Source organism: Erpetoichthys calabaricus, chromosome 13 (genome assembly GCF_900747795.2).
Source record: "Erpetoichthys calabaricus chromosome 13, fErpCal1.3, whole genome shotgun sequence".
Lineage (NCBI taxonomy): Eukaryota > Metazoa > Chordata > Cladistia > Polypteriformes > Polypteridae > Erpetoichthys > Erpetoichthys calabaricus.
This window is the reverse complement of record NC_041406.2, coordinates 84,214,881-84,238,146: the sequence shown is the minus strand read 5'-3', so window position 1 is coordinate 84,238,146 and position 23,266 is coordinate 84,214,881. Positions and strand designations below refer to the sequence as shown.

Here is a 23,266-nt window from a genome sequence, read left to right as displayed (position 1 = left end):
GATTTTATTTGTTCTAAATATAGACCTCCACTGAAGATACGTATATAATAAAAAAAGAAGAAGGAATAGGAAACCTGGACTGGAATGATTACTCATTCTAATTACAGAGAAACACTGATACATGGTTTTAAACCTACCTTAAATTACCTTGAATGGCCTTAGGTGGCACTCACAGAACGTAGGGCTTTCTAGTAGCCATGTCCCAAGTCTTTAACAAAAGCTCAATGTACTGTAGCAGATCATGTGCAAAATATATATAAAAATGATTCCTACGTTTTTTTTTTTTGTTTTGTTTTTTTGTTTTTTTTTTTTTTTTTTTTTTTAAAAGTTTGGTATTCTCATTATTTTCTAAATTGTTACAGACTACAAGCAGTAACAGACCATCTGATTAATCCTTAATTAGATGCTGTATCGAAAATATGAATCACATAAAAAGCAGCCTTATTGGTCTCTTGAGACCAGAAGGAAGAATGAAACCATCCATTCTGAGTTATATATATAAGTATTATTGCATTTAGTCTTCTGACTAAAAAAACAAAAATAACCATGTTCATTATTGTAAATTTCATTTCATAAAAAGATTCCACAGATGTAGTTATTATTTGCATTCTTATTATACATAGTTAATATATTTGAAGGAATTTTTGTTCCTAATACAGTTATTGCATTTTAATAAATATGGTGAATTGTTTTGATATATTGAGGTTTATTTTTCAAGTGGTTGCATTATCAACTAAAATGTACTGTAATGTTACAGGTGGATGACATTTTAGGAGAAGAAAGTGACAATGAAAGTGAAGGTGGAAAAGAGGAGAAATTTAAGGAAGACGAACTAACACCTGCACCAAAGAGTATACCCGTGGACAATCTTGAAACTGCAACAGAAGAAAGACATTCAACACCATCAAGTGAAGAAGGCAGTTTGAAAGATGCTACACAGAGGTATGTTTTCATTGTGTATTTTTTATAAATCACACTGTAGGTAGTTTTCACATATCAATATCAACCACCTTCCCTAAATCTGTTCTAATAATAAGGATTTCTTACTCACATAAAATTTAAGTATTTTGTTAGTTGTCCGTACGGTTTTATTTTATGTCTTCACATACTGAATTATAAGAGAATGGCCATTCTGGTAGTCCTATGTATTGAGGAGGAAACTATTAAGCACCTAAATATGCCATGCATCCATATAAAAACTTTTACAGTTCATTAAAGAGAACAGATCCTTATCAAATGTTAAATTCTTAACTCTTCAGCTAAATGGCTATGATAAGAATCTTACACATTAGCGCAGTCCAGTCCAATAAATTGCTGTTTTGTTGTTTTTTTCATTGTTGTTTTTTGACTTCAATACATGGAAGGACAATCATAGGTATATTCTAAAATTTTGGGACAACTCTGTCACTGTTAGTGTTTTACAAGAGCTGGACAGTTACGGATCTTTTGTTAACCACACTGTTGAATAGGTTGAGCATTTCTTTTACAATTTTCTAAAACGAAGACCATGGCTATGGCTTTTAGACAACTCTACAGCAATGAAAGTGCAGACTGTGGAGAAAAACATCATAAATATTTAGTGTCTCATTGACAGTAGACTGACCTTGAATCTTCATAGTTCTTTAAATCCCAATACTTTATCATTTGTGTATATCTAATGGTGACTAATACTCAGAGGTGCATATGAATTTGTGATCATATACAATATGATCATTATCAGAAGAAGACTGGTATGTTTCTGGTGCCTACAAGGCCCAAAATGTAAAATATTTGACTTTTCTTAGAATTATACTTTTATTTATTTATAACAATATATTTTTTAGACTTTCAATTTTGGAAGGATCACACTGATTTCATAGGCAGATTTTATATTAAATCATGTGAATTAACAGAAAATATGTGGCTATTACAATTCTGTTTCCTTTACATATGTTGAAATCATTTGAAACACACGTATTGTAATTATTAAATATTAGCTGTGTAAGCCTGTGCTGTTAAAAGCCTGGGGTCCTAGAAACTATTGAAATCGTCAGGAAAAAAACTGAAATGTAGAGATGTCCAGTAATTGAAAGGAACTACTCTGGGCGTCTCTCAAATTGGAGAATTCATTTTGCCGACATGCTTGCGTTGTTTGTGCATTAGCAGTGGGAGGAGGAAAAGTAAAAGGGATACAGTCTCCCACTTAAGTACGCAACTTGAACCTGCGAAATTTGTGCGTACTTAGCTAGTAGGTGCGTACTTTAGGTTGGCCACTCCCAAACGCAACTTGAACCTGCAAAGTTTGCATGTACTTAGCTGCCACTCCCAAATTGCTTGCATTTCGCTACGATGTCAAAGAAACCAAACAGCAAGCGTCTCAACGCTGCGAAATCATCTCAAAGCTAAGCAAAATGTCTGCTCCCAGTAAGAGGGCCATAGCGCGGGAGTACAAGGTTAGTGAAGGCGCTATCCGAAAGATTTGGGGGAATCGTGAAGTGACCAAGAACGATCTGCCCTGTTGACTGAAAAGGCTAAGGAGAAGACTTTTCGAGCTTCAGTTGGACGATTTACTGAGCTTGAAGACATGCTTTATGTCTGAATTGACAGCATGCGTCGTGCCAGCCTTCCTGTATCGCCATCCCTCGCCATTGCCAAAGCGAAAAGCATTGCTTCCAGCCTGTCAATTCCAGAATCAGATTTTAAGGCATCTTGGCAATGGTTAAGTCGATTCAGAGTTCGGCGTGGATTGCAGAAGATGCTCCTTCATGGAGAGGGAGCAGAAGTCAACAAGAACGATCCGGAATTGCTAGCTGCTTTAGAAAACCTTTACGCGATTATCGCACAATATGACCCTGAAAATGTCTACAACATGGACGAGACCGGCTTGTTTTTTTTGATTGCTTCCAAGATATAGTCGTCTTATGCCAGACGAGGATATCTCAACCACCAGAGGCAAAAAGAAAGCAAAAGATTGAGTTTCTCTGATCGTTTGTGCCAACGCAACCGGAACTCACAAAATTCCTTGCGCTTTGATTGGAAAACACAAAGAACCAGCTTGTATTAAGGACCGACATTGGCCAGTTCCTTATTTCAATCAAGCAAAAGCTTGGATGGATGTAGAAACCTGTTGGAAGTGGTTCAATGAGGTGTTTTTTCCAGAAGTGAAAAAGCGAACAGGACGTCGTGTTCCATATTGCTGATGGACAACGCTCTGGGACATTTTGAAGCCTTCGAACGCAACAATATTCAGATAGTTTTCTTTCCCCCGAATTGTACAAGCTGGAAACAGCCTTGTGACATGGGAATAATCGCAGCTCTGAAAATTTGTGATACAAATAATTGTATCTCAAGGATGTTGTTGACTTTTACGAACTTGACGAGGAAGCGAATAGTCGAAAGAAAGATCGGGGCAAAGATTGCGACGAGGTGCTGCAGGGGTCTTTTACGGAAACCCAGCGCACCTGCTCAATGCTGCAAGTTATGTGAAAGAAGCCTGGGATTCTGTTTTGCCAAGCTCGATCAAAAATGTTGCTGCTGCGGTATTGGAAGATGTTGAAGATCTTTTGGAGTCAGTCGATGAAAATTGTTGAAACGGTGATGGATGATGATGAGGACAACGTTGATCCTCAAGACCTGAATGCCGGTTTAGAAAGTGGAGTTGTATTTCAGGGGTTCAAATCCCATTACAAGCAGGTTCTCGACATCGAGGATCAGCTGCTCTGCTCTGAAGTTCAAATTGAAGCTGATGATACATTCGATGATCTTAAGAAATCGTTTTGAATCATTTCAGAGCAAGATCCGGGCTGTCTCCCTCAAAGCCAAACGCAAGAAACTTCAAAACCTTTGCCAAATGACGATTCATGACATGTTTAACTAATAAATCTTGAACCCAGAATTTTAGGGGAAAATATGCGTACTTAACCGGGATGCATACTTAAACAGGTGCATACTTAAGTGAGAGGCTACTGTACCGTTGTGCCGTTGTTAGCTGCTAAGAGACTTTGTCTTTTTTCTGAGGCTGAGGTTTTGTTTTGCTGACGTGCTCGCCCCGCTTGTGTTATTAGCGGCTAAGTGAGTTTTCTGTTTCCTCTGAGGTGGAGCCCTTACCCAGACTCCACCTCTCACTTCCGGGCCGGACAGACACACACATTTCCACGCGTAGACGTTTATATACAAAACTCACCATATTGCCTGTCAAACACAGGTAATAGAGTACATTTAAAAATATTTGACATCTCTTGCCCTATGAGTACAGTCAGTGTTGTTTCTTGGTATCCTTTCTCAAGCACATTCCAAGTAAAACCTGCTTCTCATGCCGTCATTATTTGCAAGGTGCCTTTCTTACCTCCGGTTTGCTTTTATACCTTCTATCTTTAAAAGCGAATCTCAGTGTGCCTCCTATGCCTTTTACTCCTCGTGTCTCACTCTTGCACTTCCTCTTTTGATCACAAGCAGACATTAGGGTTTTATTATTTAGTAGATTATAATTTTTGAAATAGAGAAGCCAAAACATATTATTTTGATTAAAAAAAGTAAGGAAATGTTCTTTACAAGGAATGTAGCAGTACAAAAATATGTTTCTACAGAGGGTAACCTTTAACATAACATGCAGCAAGCTCACCAAAATGTCAGTTAGATTGACAACATACCAGTCAATTAATATGATTAAAACGATTAGTTTCTTGTATTAAACACACATTTTATTGCCTAAGAAATAATGAGCATTACTTGTCCAATTCAGTGTTAATGCACATTTTGTAGTAATTTATAAAACTTTCAACCCTTCTTCATTACCCGTGCTTGGCATTTGAAGGTAGAATTTCTTCAGTAGTTATTTTATTCTTCAAAGTACCTTTGTTCCTGAGAAAGATTCTTTTTTTTTTTTTTTTTTTGGACCTGCTATTATTCAGCATAATAAGTAATTAAGTCAAGGCACATTCCAAGAAGTCTGAGCATTTTATTTCTTGTCAGACAGACATCCTAAGTATAAATAATAAAATAATGCTTCCTGGTAACCAATAATTCTGTGAACATTAGATATAAGTGGGAAAGTGAGCAAGGTTAGTACTGTACCCAATGAACAAAATCTGACATCTTATTTGTGACAGTTTGTCTAAATGTTTTAGTGTGCCTTTTAGAATGTGTTTAACTTCCTAATATACCGAATATTGTTAGAATGGTGTACTGTACATTTTTGTTAATGCTCCAGCCTGGCTACAACTTGGAGTTGGGCATCTTACATATAGGTTTATTATCTCATTATACAATTCATTAATTGCAAATGCATTAGTTGTTGTGCTTATATTGTTCAACCTAAGGTTAACCAGTTTTTTTTTCTTTTAAGTGTATTTCATAAAAACTTCTGTTTCTGTAAACATACACTCATTTTTCTCACAACAATAAAAGCACAAATTAAATAAGCCACATTAAGGCCATAGCATTATCCAGGCAACTTGGGTATAAAAATGTTTGAGAGGAAACAAAATGAAGAGAAAGCATCAGAATTCAATTGCTACCTTTATGAGTAAAAGTAAGCAAAGATCCTGTGTTACACAGTTTGTAAATCTGACATTTTACTGACTGCCCTTTCCATAGTCAGTGAGTGTTTCCTTTTGATTTTGCAAACTGAAATAGACTTTTAAATGCATCTCTCTAAATTTTATTCCTAATGCAAATCAACTGCCTTCTAACTCTCATACTCAGTTCTTCTTTCTGAACAAACTTGATCAAAATGGTTACTGTTAACATGGCTACATTGGAATATTTATATCAAAATATATCTTTTTGAGAAAAAAACTATTTAATAACAGTAGCTTTAAATCTATTAATTCAGTTTTGCTCCTGAAAACTTAATAATGAACGAATGAATGAGTGACAGGTGCACTTTATGACTCATTGAGTTACAAGCAGAAGATGAAAATCAAACAAGGCAGCGTATTCTTAAATACCACCTTGCATTTTAGTTGTACATCAGCATGAAAGGGCACAGCTCATGAAATCTGTGGATGATATCATTGAATAAGAAAAGTATATTGCCATCCAAATTTGGGGACGGAGGGGTGGCTCTGAGGCTAAGGATCTGTGCTGGTATCCCAAAGGTCGCTGGTTCAAATCCCTGTCACTGCCAAAAGAGATGCTACTCTGCTGGGCCCTTGAGCAAGGCCCTTAACCTTCAATTGCTCCAGGGGCGCTGTACAATGGCTGACCCTGCGCTCTGACCCCAAGGGGTATGCGAAAAAAACCAAGTAAATTCCTTCGGGAGTAATAAAGTATAATAAAAAAAATAATAATAATAAAAAAAATTAATAAGAAAGATTCTTTTCTTAAATGATTATTCAAGTTGAAATCCTCGCTTTAGGATATTACATGCAAGCTCCTAAGAGAAAATAGAGTTAAGCTTTAAATCCATAAACATTAACAATGCAGTGCTACCATTGCCTAATGACATCTTTTTTTTTTATATAAACAATAATGGTAAAATGTGCATGATATTGATAATGCACATCTGGTATCTAATTGACATTATCGTCACTAATCTGACATTTTTTTAAAGTAGTGAGTAATTTAGAGATCATTGTACAAAAGTACCTTCTATTCATAGTAGGTTGAATATTTCTCAGATATGCACTAAAACTTTTAGTAATGTAAAACTTTGCAACTTAATGTTTTGCTCCTGTTGTGACAAGGATAGCAGTACTAAAGTGAACAACTTACATGTTGACCTTGTTAGCAGAGTTTTCAATTTGTATTGCATTATTTGAAGGACTATTTTTAGATAATTCTGAATGTATATTTATGGACGAGTATCACTTTGAAGACAATATTCGTAAAGTATTCAGAAGTTCCCCATTATGTACTTAATCATATTGCCCTCATTTTGTCAAACTGATGTGAAACAGCTTCTTCATTACAGACCAACTGTTCCAAGTATGACTTTAATTTTGGATTTGAAAATGACAAAATGGATGCAGTTGTTCTAATTTCTATATCTGTAAACTTAATTGTATCTCTTACCATTTTTATTATGTGGGTAAGAAATACTTATATTATTAAAAACTATACATTTAATATTTATTGAAACACCTAATAGAGTGGAGCTTGGATGGGAAGCAAAACTTGGAAAAGTTACTAACTTACATTTAGGAAGATTAATACTGTTTGAATTAGCATTACTAGTACTGTTTACTACTGTATGTTAAATACTCAAAATGGGTTGTATAGAATTTCAATAGATTATCGGATAACTTTCCAAAATACTGATCAGCAGCGACTACATCCGCACTTGTGCTTCCACATGCGTGAGCACATGAACAGTATAGGATTCAGTTTAATAAAGCATCTTCATGTACATGTGATCTTGAGAAGTAACTATGGGAGAATTGTATTAGACTCTTAGAAGAAAACAAAAGAATAAACTGTAAATTGTGAAAAATATTTAAATAAATGCAATTGCAGTATAGAGCCTAACATTTTATTGCTTTGCGCCCTCCCCCTCCATAACCTTTTGTCTATGGGGGTGGAGCGAAAGCTTTAAATTCATCAAAAATTTCGATTTCCGGTTTTCGACATTTTAGGTTCCCCTGACACCGAAATCATTGATATCTCAATGATGGGTGTCTGTCTGTCTGTGTGTGTATGTGTGTCTGTCTATCACAGTTTCTTCAGGATGGTCTAGAGCTGAAATGGCTGAACGGAAAAATACCAAACTCGAAATGTAAGCCTGTTATGAGATGACAATGTGCTGATTAGTTTTTGAGCCAAATTGTCCCAAGAGAAAAAGGCACTCTACAGAAACCTTCTAATGCCGTAATTATGCAATTAATTATGAATTCTTCTCTTCAGTTGCTATTGTAATGACTTGTTTTATGATCAGAAAGATCATCATCAGAGCAGTAAATATTTACTGAAATATTATAGAATAGTTCAGGTAACTTGGTTCCTAGGCCTAGTGACACTTTTTTTTTTCCTTACAAAACCTCTGTTATTCCATTTTAAATAGATTATGGTTTAAAGACAGTAGAAGAATAAAATAGAAACATAAAACAATACACTGTGGAAACTACAGGTACTTGAACCCTAACAACGTTAGGAGTTTTTTTGATAAAGTAGTTTATTCTGCTGTTTTACTGGTCCATGAACTGGAGTATAATTACAAACAGCGAGGCATTGTCTGTTTAGAGTTTGCACTTTCTCCTCGTGTATATGTGGAGCTTTACCAACTACATATGTTTCTGTTTCTGTATTGTTTAAATTGAATTTATAAACTGCCTGAATGTAAGAGAGCATAAGTGTGTGTGTTTTTGTCATCTGTGATGGGTTGCTATCACTGTGTGGGCTGGTTCTTTCCTGGTACTTGATTGAGTCAGCAAAATCTGAATTTTTAGGTGAAGAGGGTTACAGCAACTAAATGTCCATAAGTAAAATTAATATTTTTAAAATAGCAGAAAAAAATAGTCTAGTCGAAGATTATGCAGTGGTTTGTAATTGCTGCGGATAAAGACCTCTGATAGTGCCTCCTGGAGCACCATGGTACAATCAGCCTTGTGTTAAAGGTTCTCTACAGGTTGACTAAAGTGTCATGAAGGTGGAGGATACCCTTACATAGCTTTACATATGTTCACTGTGGCAGGTATAGCTGTTTTCACAGAATGCAACATAATAATATTTACATGTATATTTTTTAAATTATTAATAACTTTGCCATCTGACAATAGAATGTGTTATTAAGTTGAATTTAGACATTGACCATTTTAACCATTGGAGACTTAGAAACTAGGCATTCTTTCATTTTGGTTTCTTTAGTAACTTTAATTTTTCTTTTACTTTCATGAAGTATTTAGAGGTACATTTCTGCATGAAAATGTGCTATATGAATAACATTGTTTTTGTTGGTGGTGTTGCTGTTATTACAACTACTACATAGTACAGCTTAGCACTCGAGCATTTCTCCACCCTTTCACACTCAAGTTAGCAACATGCTAACATGTTTGCCCCCACCCACCAAACCATGTGTTATATTAACAATATGCTGTCATTGTGTTAAATGCAGGAATTGTTTGAAAGGAGAAATAATTTTATACCAATTGTATTAATTATTTTATTTACCTCCAAAATACAAAGTGCATCCAGAAAGTATTCACAGCGCATCACTTTTTCCACATTTTGTTATGTTACAGCCTTATTCCAAAATGGATTAAATTCATTTATTTCCTCAGAATTCTACACACAACACCCCATAATGACAAAGTGAAAAAAGTTTACTTGAGGTTTTTGCAAATTTATTAAAAATAAAAAAACTGAGAAATCACATGTACATAAGTATCCACAGCCTTTGCTCAATATTTTGTCGATGCACCTTTGGCAGCAATTACAGCCTCAAGTCTTTTTGAATATGATGCCACAAGCTTGGCACACCTATCCTTGGCCAGTTTCACCCATTCCTCTTTGCAGCACCTCTCAAGCTCCATCAGGTTGGATGGGAAGCGTCGTTGCACAGCCATTTTAAGATCTCTCCAGAGATGTTCAATCAGATTCAAGTCTGGGCTCTGGCTGGGCCACGCAAGGACATTCACAGAGTTGTCCTGAAGCCACTCCTTTGATATCTTGGCTGTGTGCTTAGGGTCGTTGTCCTGCTGAAAGATGAACCGTCGCCCCAGTCTGAGGTCAAGAGCGCTCTGGAGCAGGTTTTCATCCAGGATGTCTCTGTACATTGCTGCAGTCATCTTTCCCTTTATCCTGACTAGTCTCCCAGTCCCTGCCGCCGAAAAACATCCCCACAGCATGATGCTGCCACCACCATGCTTCACTGTAGGGATGGTATTGGCCTGGTGATGAGCGATGCCTGGTTTCCTCCAAACGTGACGCCTGGCGTTCACACCAAAGAGTTCAATCTTTGTCTCATCAGACCAGAGAATTTTCTTTCTCATGGTCTGAGAGTCCTTCAGGTGCCTTTTGGCAAACTCCAGGCGGGCTGCCATGTGCCTTTTACTAAGGAGTGGCTTCCATCTGGCCACTCTGCCATACAGGCCTGATTGGTGGATTGCTGCAGAGATGGTTGTCCTTCTGGAAGATTCTCCTCTCTCCACAGAGGACCCTCTGGAGCTCTGACAGAGTGACCATCGGGTTCTTGGTCACTTCCCTGACTAAGGCCCTTCTCCCCCGATCGTTCAGTTTAGATGGCCGGCCAGCTCTAGGAAGAGTCCTGGTGGTTTCAAAGTTCTTCCACTTACGGATGATGGAGGCCACTGTGCTCATTGGGACCTTCAAAGCAGCAGAAAGTTTTCTGTAACTTTCCCCAGATTTGTGCCTCGAGACAATCCTGTCTCTGAGGTCTACAGACAATTCCTTTGACTTCATGCTTGGTTTGTGCTCTGACATGAACTGTCAACTGTGGGACCTTATATAGACAGGTGTGTGCCTTTCCAAATCATGTCCAGTCAACTGAATTTACCACAGGTGGACTCCAATGAAGCTGCAGAAACATCTCAAGGATGATCAGGGGAAACAGGATGCACCTGAGCTCAATTTCGAGCTTCATGGCAAAGGCTGTGAATACTTATGTACATGTGCTTTCTCAATTTTTTTTATTTTTAATAAATTTGCAAAAACCTCAAGTAAACTTTTTTCATGTTGTCATTATGGGGTGTTGTGTGTAGAATTCTGAGGAAAAAAATGAATTTAATCCATTTTGGAATAAGGCTGTAACAACAAAATGTGGAAAAAGTGATGCGCTTTGAATACTTTCCGGATGCACTGTATATTTGTCTTTAAAAAAATAAATAAATAAATAAACAAGTGGCTCCATTCAGCTGGCCTGTTGATTCGTTTTTGAGTTTTGTGGTGTGCAAAATGACTTTCATTTCTGAAGCATAAGATGTAACATTTCTAAATTAGCCTGGCAAACCATTTAATGGTCAAAGGGGACTTTTTATAAAACGTTTTCAACAAGAACACGTCTTCCTTTCTTATTTTTATATTAATAATTCTCATGTTCCCTTTTTATGTATTTCATTTTTTTCATTTGCTCAGCAGTTAGTAAACTGTAAAAATTAAAATACCCTAATCTCTAGCTTCATAGGCTGTTTCTCTTCACCTGATGTACTCTTGCCGTCAGGCCATATGGGACCAAATCTACTCTGCACTTTAAGAGTTTATTTTAAAATCCCATTTGATGAGTGCTCAGTTCCCCTTAGGCTGCATAACATTGCTGTTCAAACTGTACTTTTTGTGGCTGGGCAGACATTGCTTTGACATTAATGTAATATACAGTTGATTGCCTTTTACAGAAAACATAGGGTGTTCCAGCTAGTGTTTCCTGCATCTGAATTTTCTGTTTTTTTTATTGTATACTGTAAACAGATTTGCTTAAACTGCCTTTAACTCCCACTCACAGGAGAAATTGAGGATAGCAGTGAAACATTGCTTATATTTTTGATTTAAAAAGAAAAAAATTAAGCTTTTATGACTGACCATCAGATATGAAATTGAAACTGCAGTCATTTAAAAAGACATTAACACTGAATATAAAAGCTATGCTTGAGCTGTGCATTATTAGCAAATTATAGGGAATTAAAATCTGCAAACTGCTAGTGAAATAATGGCACAGTTATGAAGTCAGAAGGCATTGTTTTTGTGAGGATGGTGACCACTGTAAGGTTCATGTCCTAATGTTTGTTTCTTGTTTACCTCTCTTTTTTTGGTTTAGTTGTATAGTTATACTAGGGCTTGTGCAAATATATTTATAAGCAACCGTTGCTAAGCTAAATGTGGACTGCTATGGAAACAACTATCCTAATAAGCCTGCTTAGCACGCTTTAAATTGGTTGTATTATTTTGCATCTTAATCTACCTGTAAAACTAAGAAGCAGCTGTTTCTTATTTTATCCTTACCAAGCTAATAATGTTAACGTGTACTAGCAGCACATTCAGAATTGTTCATTTCATTAATTCTGTCTTTCCTTTCAGAACTATACTTATATGTGGATTGGAGAGTGAATAACATGTTAACATTGGCAATAGAGATTCATCAGCTATTTTTAAAATACTTAGAATTGCATTGTTTTTATATTATTTAGCGCAGTAAGGGCACATAAGAAGCCTTTTGTCATATTGTTTAGTCATCAAAAGAGGAAAGAGGTACTTATCACTTCTAGTTTACCGTATTTTTTGCACCATAAGACGCACCTGACCATTAGACGCACCTAGGTTTAGAGGAGGAAAACAAGAAAAAAAATATTCTGAACCAAATGGTGTACAGCGGTATTAAGAAACATCATCACTGTCATTAACAAATAAGGAGAGACTTCAAGGTTCAAGAACTCCTCATCGCTAGTGTCAGAATTTATGAAGCTCAGTTGCTCACAATCACTTTGCAGGAGCACGTACCTATCATCACGCGGCATAACCTGTCCAAAGCCACCAGGGGACAAAGCACGTTTGGACCAGTGCTCCCTGAAGTTATATCGCCAGTCTAGTCCCATCTATATTTGTAATGCCACAAAGCCCTTCATCTCGTGTTTTGTTATATCGCCAGTCTAGTCCCATCTATATTTGTAATGCCACAAAGCCCTTCATCTCGTGTTTTGTTGTGGGTTTCCAGTGTGAAAAACGAGAATGCGGTGCAAGCACAGCCCTCGATTCAAAAAATTGCTCTGCATACCTGTTTGTCTCGTCTGACAGTAGCTGAAAGGCAGCTTCAGGAAATAACAGCCTGAAGTAGTCCAGCGGCTGGTAATCTGTCGAGTCCAACAGCAAGCCATACTGTCTTGTGAAGTCCGGTAGCCAGTTTGGCTCCCACGGATCAATGTCTAGGTATTCCTCCCACATGAACCTTGTCATAGGTGCATCGGCTACACGAATATGCTCAGCTGGGGCGGCATCGGCTGGTGTCCCGATCAGCTGATGCCAGTTCCTCACTCTCTTGTTCGATCTCCTAATCACTCTCAACAAAATCAGATTCTGAAAAATCAGAGTCCGACACAGTGATACTCAGCAGATGATGTTTTGCGCATTATTTTGTTTTCTGCACTCGCTTCGCTCCCTCATGAGATGTAGATGCCATCTTGCCTTTGCTTACATTTGTTTACATTTCGCAACTCACGCACACGCAAAGATTAGATGCCGAGTCAATGAATCTAACATTCCTCCAAGCACAGAGGGAATGCCTGTAACGTAACAGTGAGTTTTATCGCCCTCTACCCCTGGATGTCGACTTTTGTCAGGTAATACACATCATGGTCTGTGACGCAATATTCGCTCCATAAGAATCAGACATTTCCAACCTTTTGGGGAAAAAAAAGTGCGTCTTATGGTGCGAAAAATACGGTAACTGTATTTTAGATGCATTATCAATTAAAAAAAAAATAAAATATCCATTCCCAAATCCAAAGGGTTCAGCTGTAGCTGCGGCATCCATGGAGCCCAACAGGGCTCCTCCAAACAACAACTCTCAGCATGTTCTGCGGGGACCTGTGGTGCAGTAGCAACCCAGGGGGACTGCCCTGTATTGTCTCGGGCAGGATACCATCCCAAAGAGGTTCTCTCCCTTGGTTCTCCTGGCTATATATATACACTATGGGGCTTTGACCCCTGCTCGCTTCGCTCAACAACCCCCACACCCCCGGCCTGCTCTGTGTGCCAGCCACTTCGCGTCTCTGCCGCTCACATTGTGAAGAGGGGGGCTGAATGCACCCCAAGGAGATGCAGTCACTCCTCCGAAACCCCCTCTTAAACAGTGATACAATGGGAAACAACTAGGTTTTTTTTAACCTCCTCTTTGCTCTATAAGCTGCTAGCTTGCTGCCGTGCCGCATGATCTGCATCTCATGCGGTGCTTTTGAAAATTTTAAAGCCTGTATAGCAGCTGTCCTTTTGTCTCACTGCCTTGTCTTTCTTCTGCCCCATTAGACATCCTCTGCTCCTGTTGGGGGTCCCTATGAAGAGAAAGATTTTCTATTCTTTTAATTGAGAGACAGAACTGTCCCCTCCTGGCACCATGAATTAAACGATCTACAAGTCTCTGACTTAAAGTTTAAATACGAACAATATATTCGATCTCTTTTCGCTGTTCCATTATTTAACTGAATAATAATTTCCGTATGTTAGGGCTAATGCAATCTTTACACTCTTTTTTTTGAGACTTTCAAATTTTATTACTTTCATTATCTCTAACCTGCTCTGCATGTGTATCACACCAATGTTTTTTAATTCTTTACGACGTTCTACTTTGTCATCTACTCTTTGTCTTTTTCCAGCTCTGGGCCTGGTTAAATCTCTTGGCACAAAGTCTCGTTTCGCGGGACATGAAAGTGTCTTTCTGAGAAAGTCACGTCTCGTCTCTCTGAACAGGTCTCGTCCCAAGATTTTTTTATATAATAGAGAGATATAATATTCCTGGGTTTCAACACCTACCAGGTCTTATCCTCAGAGGAAAATGTTTAAACATACAGGAATCATGAGTGTAAGAGAATTGGATTAGCAAGGTGTGGTTCGGAGGATGTTTGTCTTAAAGTTTTTTTTCTTCAGTTATTTGGATGTTGTTGTTTTTTTAAGCCTGCATATGCTGGGTTCATGTCCAAGTATCTGTTAATAGTATTTTAATTTGATAGCCATGATTCAGCAAGCTCTCTGACATTCTTAGTATTTGCCCTGAATCTTACTTGCACTGTGTCCCAGTTAAACATGTGTCTGGTTGAATTGGTATGTGCATATATCGGAGACCATGTGTCCTTCCTTTCCGACAGCATTGCGATGTTCTCATATATGGTTTGCGAGTGTTTTAGATGTTTGTCCCACATTTACAGCTGGGCATGCTTTGCATGGTATACTGTACACTGTGTTTCAGGGCTCTCCTGCAAATTTCTTGCACCATGCAAATGTTGTGGCAGCCCAAGATATTTGAGATCTCAGATAATGGTCTCTGACCTTAATTAGCTCGTTAGGACTATGGCTTGTTCACTGTCATTGTTAGGAAACCCCAAACCCAAGTGATGCAAATTGCAAAACTGTATAAACTTTCTGACTCCTCAAACCTTGTCTGAACTATAAGCAGCCCTGGTCTCCTCTAAGCTTCTGGCCAGCACTCTGAAAAATAAAACAATTTATGCTTACAAAGCAGGAGAAGGCTACAAGAAGTTAGCAAAGCTGTTTCCTCAGTTTGTAATGTTATTAATAAATTGCAGTTAACAAAAATGGTGGAGGTCAAGTTGAGGTCTGGAAGACCAAGAAAACTTCCTGAAAGAATTGCTTGTTGGATTGCTACAAAGGCAAATAAAAAACCCCTGTTTGACTGCAGAAGTCCTTCAGGAAGATTTAGCAGACTCTGGAGTGGTGGTGCACTGTTCTACTGTGCAGCAACACCTAAACAAATTCTGTATGACCTTAATGGGAGAGACGGCAGAAGAAAACTTTTCCTGGGTCCTAGCCACAAAATTTGGTGCCTGAAGTCTGTAAATGAACATCCTAACAAGCCTGGTGCATTTTGGAAAAATGTCCTGTGGACTGATGAAGTCAAAATAGAACTTTTGGCCACAATGTGCAAACAGTATATTTGGAGAGAAAAAAGGGTGCCGAATTCTAGGAAAGACCACATCTCCCAACTATTAAGCATGGGGATGGATCAATCATGCTATGGACTTGTGTTGCAGCCAGTGGTACAGGGAACATGTCATTTGTAGAAAGAAGAATGGATTCAAATAAATACCAGCAAATTCTGGAAGCATATCACCATCTGTTTAAAAAAAAAAATAAAAAAAAGGTTGAAGTTAAAAAGAGGATGGATCCTACTATAGGGATGCACCGATACCGAAACGGGTATCTGGTATCGGCCTCGATACCACATTTTCTAAAGTACTCGTACTCGTTAAAAGTCCCCCGATACCGGGGGACCGATACCACGGTCTGAGAAATGTCTATGTTTGAGCGGCGTGTAAGGGGTTAATCACAGGCACCGAGTGCCCGCCCCGGCTGCTGCTCAGAGCGGGGAGAAGGCGAGGCGAGATATGTCAGCCGTGTGGAACTATTTCAAAGTGAATGAAGATGACAAAACAAAGGCGGACTGCAAATTGTGCTCAGCGAAATTGTCCAGAGGAGGCTCAAAAGGTAGCGCATTTAACACAAGTAATTTAATCAAGCACCTAAAATCCCAACACGACAACGAGTACAAAGAGTTTACCCACGCTTCTAAACCAACACAACCCACGCTGCAGCAAACTCTTGCAAGACGAGAGAAAATGTCCAGAGACAATCCACGTGCTGTGAAAATAACACAGGCAATTATCGAGTACATTGCATTGAGTGACCAGCCACTCTCGGAGGTAGACAATGTGGGATTCCTATGTCTCCTCCATGTTCTGGAGCCCAGATATGATGTCCCAAGCCGCCGCTACGTGACTGACACGGAGCTGCCTAAACTACACGACTCCGTGAAAAAACATATCCACAGCCTACTGCAAGCCTCCTCTGCGTTTAGTTTCACCACGGATATTTGGACAAGCAGTGTTAGCCCCGTGTCGCTAATTAGCCTAACCTCCCGTGGATAAATGAGAGTTTCTTGTTTTTTTTTGTTAAATTATATGACTAAAGCTGTTACCTGTAAATTTAAATCATGTTTTTATTAAGTACTCGGTATCGGCAAGTACTCGGTATCGGCGAGTACTGAAATGCAAGTACTCGTACTCGTTTTCCAAAAAAGTGGTATCGGTGCATCCCTATCCTACTACAAGATTATCATCCAAACGCATCTCAAAATCTGCAATAGAAAACCTCAAGAGACGCAAGTTGATGGTTTGCCTTGACTCTCACAGTTCCCTGACCTAAACATCATTGAAAATCTGAGAACAGCTCTCAAAATATCAGTCCATGCACGGTGGCCCAAGAATCTTGCAGAATTAGAAACCTTTTGCAAGTACAAATGGGCGAAAATACCCCAAGAACTGAAAGACTCTTAGTTGACTACAAAAAGTGTTTACAAGCTGTGATGCTTATCAAAGGGGGTCTTACTAAGTACCGACCATGTCGGATGCCCAAACTTTTGCTTCTTGTCCCTTTCATTTTTTTGGTATTTTGTACCTGTGAATGATATAATCTTGCTTAAAGAAATGTGTTCTGTTTGTTTGTTATGTTACAGTATTTGCTTTTATGATTGATTGTTTAGCAACCTTCAGAATTCTGTGTAGAAACTATCCCTGAGTATTCTGGTGTAATTACCAGTGGTTCTGTATTGTTCGCAACAAGGAAGGAGTATGAAAAGTAGCTGAGCAGAGTCTGTTGTGCCTGCTTCATTTAGTCAGTTATGGTCCACTCCAAGAAGTATTAAGCGGCTCACTCTTTCAACACATCCCCTTCAATGTGTATGAATGTATGGTCTGCTTTCTGAAGTCAATGACCAGCTCCTTGGTTTTGCTGACATAAAGGGTGAGATTATTGTCCTAGCACAACTAAATCAGCAAGTAGATATCTGCTCTGTATGCTTTCTCTTCATTGTTGGTAATCAGGTCTATCATGGTGGTGTCATCAGCAAATATATTGTTGGAGTTAAAGGTGTATTTGGCCACACAGCCAGAGGTGAAGAAGGAGTACAGAAAGGGGTTCAGCACACAACCTTTGGGATGTATTAAGGGTCAGTGTAGAGGATGTCATGCTACCAATCCTCATATCCTCAGGTGTGTTGGTTGGAAAGTCCAAGATGCAGTTACAGAGGTTGATGATAAGTTCTAAATTAAAGAGTCTGGATCACAACCTGCTGCACCCCAAGTTGTAGCACTGAATATGGTACACTATAACAATGTAAAACCACTTCACTATGTTGGTTTACCTAAAATTGCAAAGTATAAGGCAGTATAATAATGTTTGGAACTGGTCATGTAACATCATATTCTAAAAGCACTTGAGCTTTTGATATGTCACACTGAAAAGTCATTTTAACATGCCAGGCATACTTTATTGTCCTAAAGTATGTGGAAACCTCTCCAAATGTATTGAGTTTAGGTGTTTCATCTACATCCATTGTTAACAGATGCATAAAATCAAACATAGCCATGCAATCAACTTTGATAAACATTGGCTTTAGAATGGGTGGTACTGAAGAGCTCAGTGCCTTTAAACATGGCATTGTCATTGGATGCCATTGTTGCCACAAGTCGGCACATAACGTTTCTGCTCTGCCAGATCTGCCCAGTCAGCTGTAAGTGCTATTATTGTAAAGTGGAAGTATTAAGGAACAACAGCAGCTCAGACATGAAGTGGTAGACAATGCAAACTCACAGAGCAAAGCCAGCAAGTGCTGAAGCACATAATGCGTAAATTACCTGTCTTATGTTGCATTACTCAAAATAGAGTTCCAAACTACCTGCGGATGTGGAAACTGGAAGAAAGACTGCTGGCCTCTATTTCTAAAGAAGAAACAAATGCTTGCATAATTCTACAAGTACAGTGCATCCGGAAAGTATTCACAGCGCATCACTTTTTCCACATTTTGTTATGTTACAGCCTTATTCCAAAATGGATTAAATTCATTTTTTTCCTCAGAATTCTAATCGATGCACCTTTGGCAGCAATTACAGCCTCAAGTCTTTTAGAATATGATGCCACAAGCTTGGAACACCTATCCTTGGCCAGTTTCGCCCATTCCTCTTTGCAGCACCACTCAAGCTCCATCAGGTTGGATGGGAAGCATCGGTGCACAGCCATTTTAAGATCTCTCCAGAGATGTTCAATCGGATTCAAGTCTGGGCTCTGGCTGGGCCACGCAAGGACATTCACAGAGTTGTCCTGAAGCCACTCCTTTGATATCTTGGCTGTGTGCTTTGGGTTGTTGTCCTGCTGAAAGATGAACCGTCACCCAGTCTGAGGTCAAGAGCGCTCTGGAGCAGGTTTTCATCCAGGATGTCTCTGTACATTGCTGCAGTCATCTTTCCCTTTATCCTGACTAATCTCCCAGTCCCTGCCACTGCAAAACATCCCCACAGCATGATGCTGCCACCACCATGCTTCACTGTAGGGATGGAGTTGGCCTGGTGATGAGCGGTGCCTGGTTTCCTCCAAATGTGACGCCTGGCATTCACACCAAAGAGTTCAGTCTTTGTCTCATCAGACAAGAGAATTTTCTTTCTCATGATCTGAGAGTCCTTCAGATGCCTTTTGGCAATCTCCAGGCAGGCTGCCATGTACCTTTTACTAAGGAGTGGCTTCCGTCTGGCCACTGCCATACAGGCCTGATTGGTGGATTGCTGCAGAGATGGTTGTCCTTCTGGAAGGTTCTCCTCTCTCCACAGAGAACCTCTGGAGCTCTGACAGAGTGACCATCGGGTTCTTGGTCACCTCCCTGACTAAGGCCTTTCTCCCCCGATCGCTCAGTTTAGATGGCCGGCCAGCTCTAGGAAGAGTCCTGGTGGTTTCGAACTTCTTCCACTTACGGATGAAATAGGCCACTGTGCTTATTGGGACCTTCAAAGCAGCAGAAATTTTTCTGTAACCTCCCCCAGATTTGTGCCTCGAGACAATCCTGTCTCTGAGGTCTACAGACAATTCCTTAGACTTCATGCTTGGTTTGTGCTCTGACATGAACTGTCAACTGTGGGACCTTCTATAGACAAGTGTGTGCCTTTCCAAATCATGTCCAGTCAACTGAATTTACCACAGGTGGACTCCAATTAAGCTACAGAAACATCTCAAGGATGATCAGGGGAAACAGGATGCACCTGAGCTCAATTTTGAGCTTCATGGTAAAGGCTGTGAATACTTATGTACATGTGCTTTCTCAATTTTTTTATTTTTAATAAATTTACAGAAACCTCAAGTAAACTTTTTTCACATTGTCATTATGGGGTGTTGTGTGTAGAATTCTGAGAGAAAAAAAGAATTTAATCCATTTTGGAATAAGGCTGCAACATAACAAAATGTAGAAAAAGTGATGCGCTGTGAATACTTTCCAGGAGCACTGTATATAATAATAATGAAATTGTTTTCTATTATGTTTCTGACTGCTTCTAGCATAATATTTGTAAATTAAATTTTTTTCTACTTTGTTTGCTAAACCTTGTTATGTAATCATATCCTAATGAGAAATTTGTGAAGATGCTTCAGGTGATATCGAGTAACTATGCAAACGAGTCCTGCTACTAGCTTGAAGTCATTGCACTGTCAGTAAGAGTGATGAAGAGACAACTACATGAAAATGTATTGAGAATGTAATGAAAATGCCACAGTGTAGTGCTAGACGGCATTCTCTGCTTCCAACTGTTACACCCCTTCCTAAGCTAATTCATTTCAGAATGTCTTCATTTCAGAACATCTGGCAATTTCATTTCTCAGTTAATCTGATATCAAACAAGAGAACATTTACTATAGAACTATTTGCCAGACACACCCAATATAAACAAGAAATAATCATTTTCTCTAAAGGAAGAGTAATGTAAATGTATTTAATTAGAACTTTGTTCTGTCTTTGAGCAAACAAAAATGCTTACAGGTCCTTCTTAACTCAAAACGAAACACACAAAATAAAAGTCTGTACGTGTTTAGCAGTAGAGACCTGCAATTTCATGGTATTTTACAGTAAAAGATCTGACTTAAATCACTGCAGGGAAGAACATAACATCAGTGTTGCTTCCCCTCCCCCTCATTCATTGGTTAGAGACCTGTCTTCAGTTCAGAAATATTCTATTACTAGCTAAGCCACATAATCACGCCACTTGTTTAATGATTTTTAAGCACAGGGAAAGAAATGAACATTTGAAAAAATCCATCGTTCAGAATGCACTGCCTGCTCATGTGCCCGCCCCCAACTCCTCACCCGAGTTGTTTTCGTCTGTGTACAGTCCACATGCACGTCTGAGCCACGTTGACTTTTCATTGTTCTTTGCGGTTCCAGCTGCTTTTCTGTATATAATCCACCAAGTCACGCGACCATGGTAGTAGCGAGGGTGGGGGGATGTGTACAAAGGGCAGGGACGTAATCAGTGGGAGCGTATGAGCCGCACTTACTGGGAATTCCTCGTTCGTGGGGAACAATTGCAAGCCCCAGTTTCCATCACAAATGGGGTTCAACGGTTTACCCACGCCTCTCTGCACCAGGTAGACACACGTTGATCAATTCAGTGTAGCGTGCGTGCAGTACTGGACATCCAAGGGCATCACAGACCTGTTAATGCTCAATCTCACGTGGCTGAAAGCCACTTGTCCTACTTTGTTTTCGGAATTAACCAGACAAATCGCTCCACCAACTAAGAACGGCCATGCACCACCACCCACAGAACTGAGAAAGAGCTATCAATCTGTCAATCCTCTCCGTGTCCGGGCCGGGTGAGGTTTCCCGTGTTGAGTCAATTTAAGCGAAAGTCTCCACACCTGGTGGTGCCCTTCTGTCAATTCCTTTAAGTTTCAGCTTTGCAACCATACTCCCCCCCGGAACCCAAAGACTTTGGTTACCCGGTTGGCTGCCCGGCGGGTCATGGGAATGACGCCGCCGGATCGCCAGTCTGCATCGTTTATGGTCCGAAGTACAACGGTATGTGACCATTTTCGAACCTCCGACTTTTGTTCTTGATTAATGATAACATTCTTGGCAAATGCTTTCGCCTCGCTCGAATTGTTTGCGTGCGTGGCTCTGTCGTGCATGTGCCATGGTCGGCTACTTAGTGAATTGTTGGTGGGCTTGGCTCTGTGAGTTGGCGGGCATGGCTCTGTCTTGCATTGTTCTTGCTTGCCATGGACTTAGTGAATTCTTAGAGTTGCTGGGCATGGCTCTGTGTTATCTGCAGGCGTGGCTCTGTGCGTATCCCATGGTTGTCTTGCCTGTTCTGTCGGCTTAGTGAATTATATATATAGATGACAAAGCCGTTCCTGTTTATGTTGTAAGGTGATTTTTATGGAAGTAACTATTAATATTTTAGCAAAAAATGCATGTGTTTTGCACGTTTTGAGCACACGGCTGGGTAATGGACAAGTGAAGTATGTGACATTAGTAACATGAGTTTTTTTTTTTTTTTCTCTTTCAATGGATGTTTTCCAAATCATTTGCCATTATACTGTGATGATCTCCATTGGATTCTGTTATATAAAACTTTTTTCTCTCTTCCTGCATGAAATCATAACATTAAAACATTTTCTTGACTATCCCTACAAAAATAAATGGGGTAAGCAATGTATAAATATACAGTACTGTGCAAAAGTTTTAGGCAGCTGTGAAAAAATGCTGTAAACAAAGAATGCTTTCAAAAATGGAAGTGTTAATCATTTATTTTCATCAATCAACAAAATGCAGTGAGTGAACAAAAGAGAAATCTAAATCAAATCAATATTTGGTGTGGCTCTGTGGGGGCCATACTATCACTTCCAGGACTTCTTGTTCTTCTTTACGCTGAAGATAGTTCTTATTGACTTTGACTGTATGTTTAAATTTGGGGCCAATCATACGCCTCCCTGATGGTATTGCATGATGGATAATTATCTGCCTGTATTTCTCAGCATGGAGAACACCATTAATCCTGACCAAATCTCCAACACCATTTGCAGAAATACAGCCCCAAACGTTCAAGAAACCTCCACTATGCTTCACTGTTGCCTGCAGACACTCGTTATTGTACCGCTCTCCAGCCCTTCCACGAACAAACTGCCTTCTGCTACAGCCAAATATTTCAAATTTTGACTCCTCAGTCCAGAGCACCGGCTGCCATTTTTCTGCACCCCAGTTCCTATGTTTTCGTGCATACTTGAGTCGTTTGTCCTTGTTTCCATGTCGGAGGTATGGCTTTTTGGCAGCAACTCTTCCATTAGGACCACTTCTGGCCAGACCTCTCTGGACAGTAGATGGGTGTACCTGGGTCCCACTGGTTTCTGCTAGTTCTGAGCTGATGGCACTGCTGGACACCTTCCGATTTCGAAGGGTAATAAGCTTGATGTGTCTTTCATCTGCTGCACTAAGTTTCCTTGGCTGACCACTGTGTCTATGATCCTCAGTGTTGCCTGTTTCTTTGTGCTTCTCCAAAAGAGCTTGAACAGCACATCTTGAAACCCCAGTCTGCTTTGAAATCTTTGTCTGGGAGAGACCTTGCTGATGCAGTACAACTACCTTGAGTCTTGTTGCTGTGCTCAGTCTTGCCATGACATGAAACTGTCTTCCACAACCTCACCTTGGTAGCAGAGTTTGGCTGTTCCTCACCCCAGTTTTAAGCCTCCTACACAGCTGTTTCTGTCAGTTAATGACTGTGTTTCAACCTACGTGTGACATTGATGATCATTAGCACCTGTTTGGTAGAACTGGTTGATCAGACACCTGACTAGAATCCTA

The 23,266-nt window shown here is 39.5% G+C and overlaps 1 protein-coding gene across 1 annotated transcript in view; it reads left to right on the top strand.

Annotated features, from left to right (window-relative positions):
- Positions 1 to 23,266, top strand: part of ctdp1 (CTD (carboxy-terminal domain, RNA polymerase II, polypeptide A) phosphatase, subunit 1) — a 140,222-nt gene that overhangs the window by 77,054 nt on the left and 39,902 nt on the right. The window contains exon 12 of the mRNA XM_028817195.2: positions 758 to 942. Coding sequence (XP_028673028.2) covers positions 758 to 942 — 185 coding nt within the window. The remainder of the gene's footprint in view (positions 1 to 757; positions 943 to 23,266) is intronic.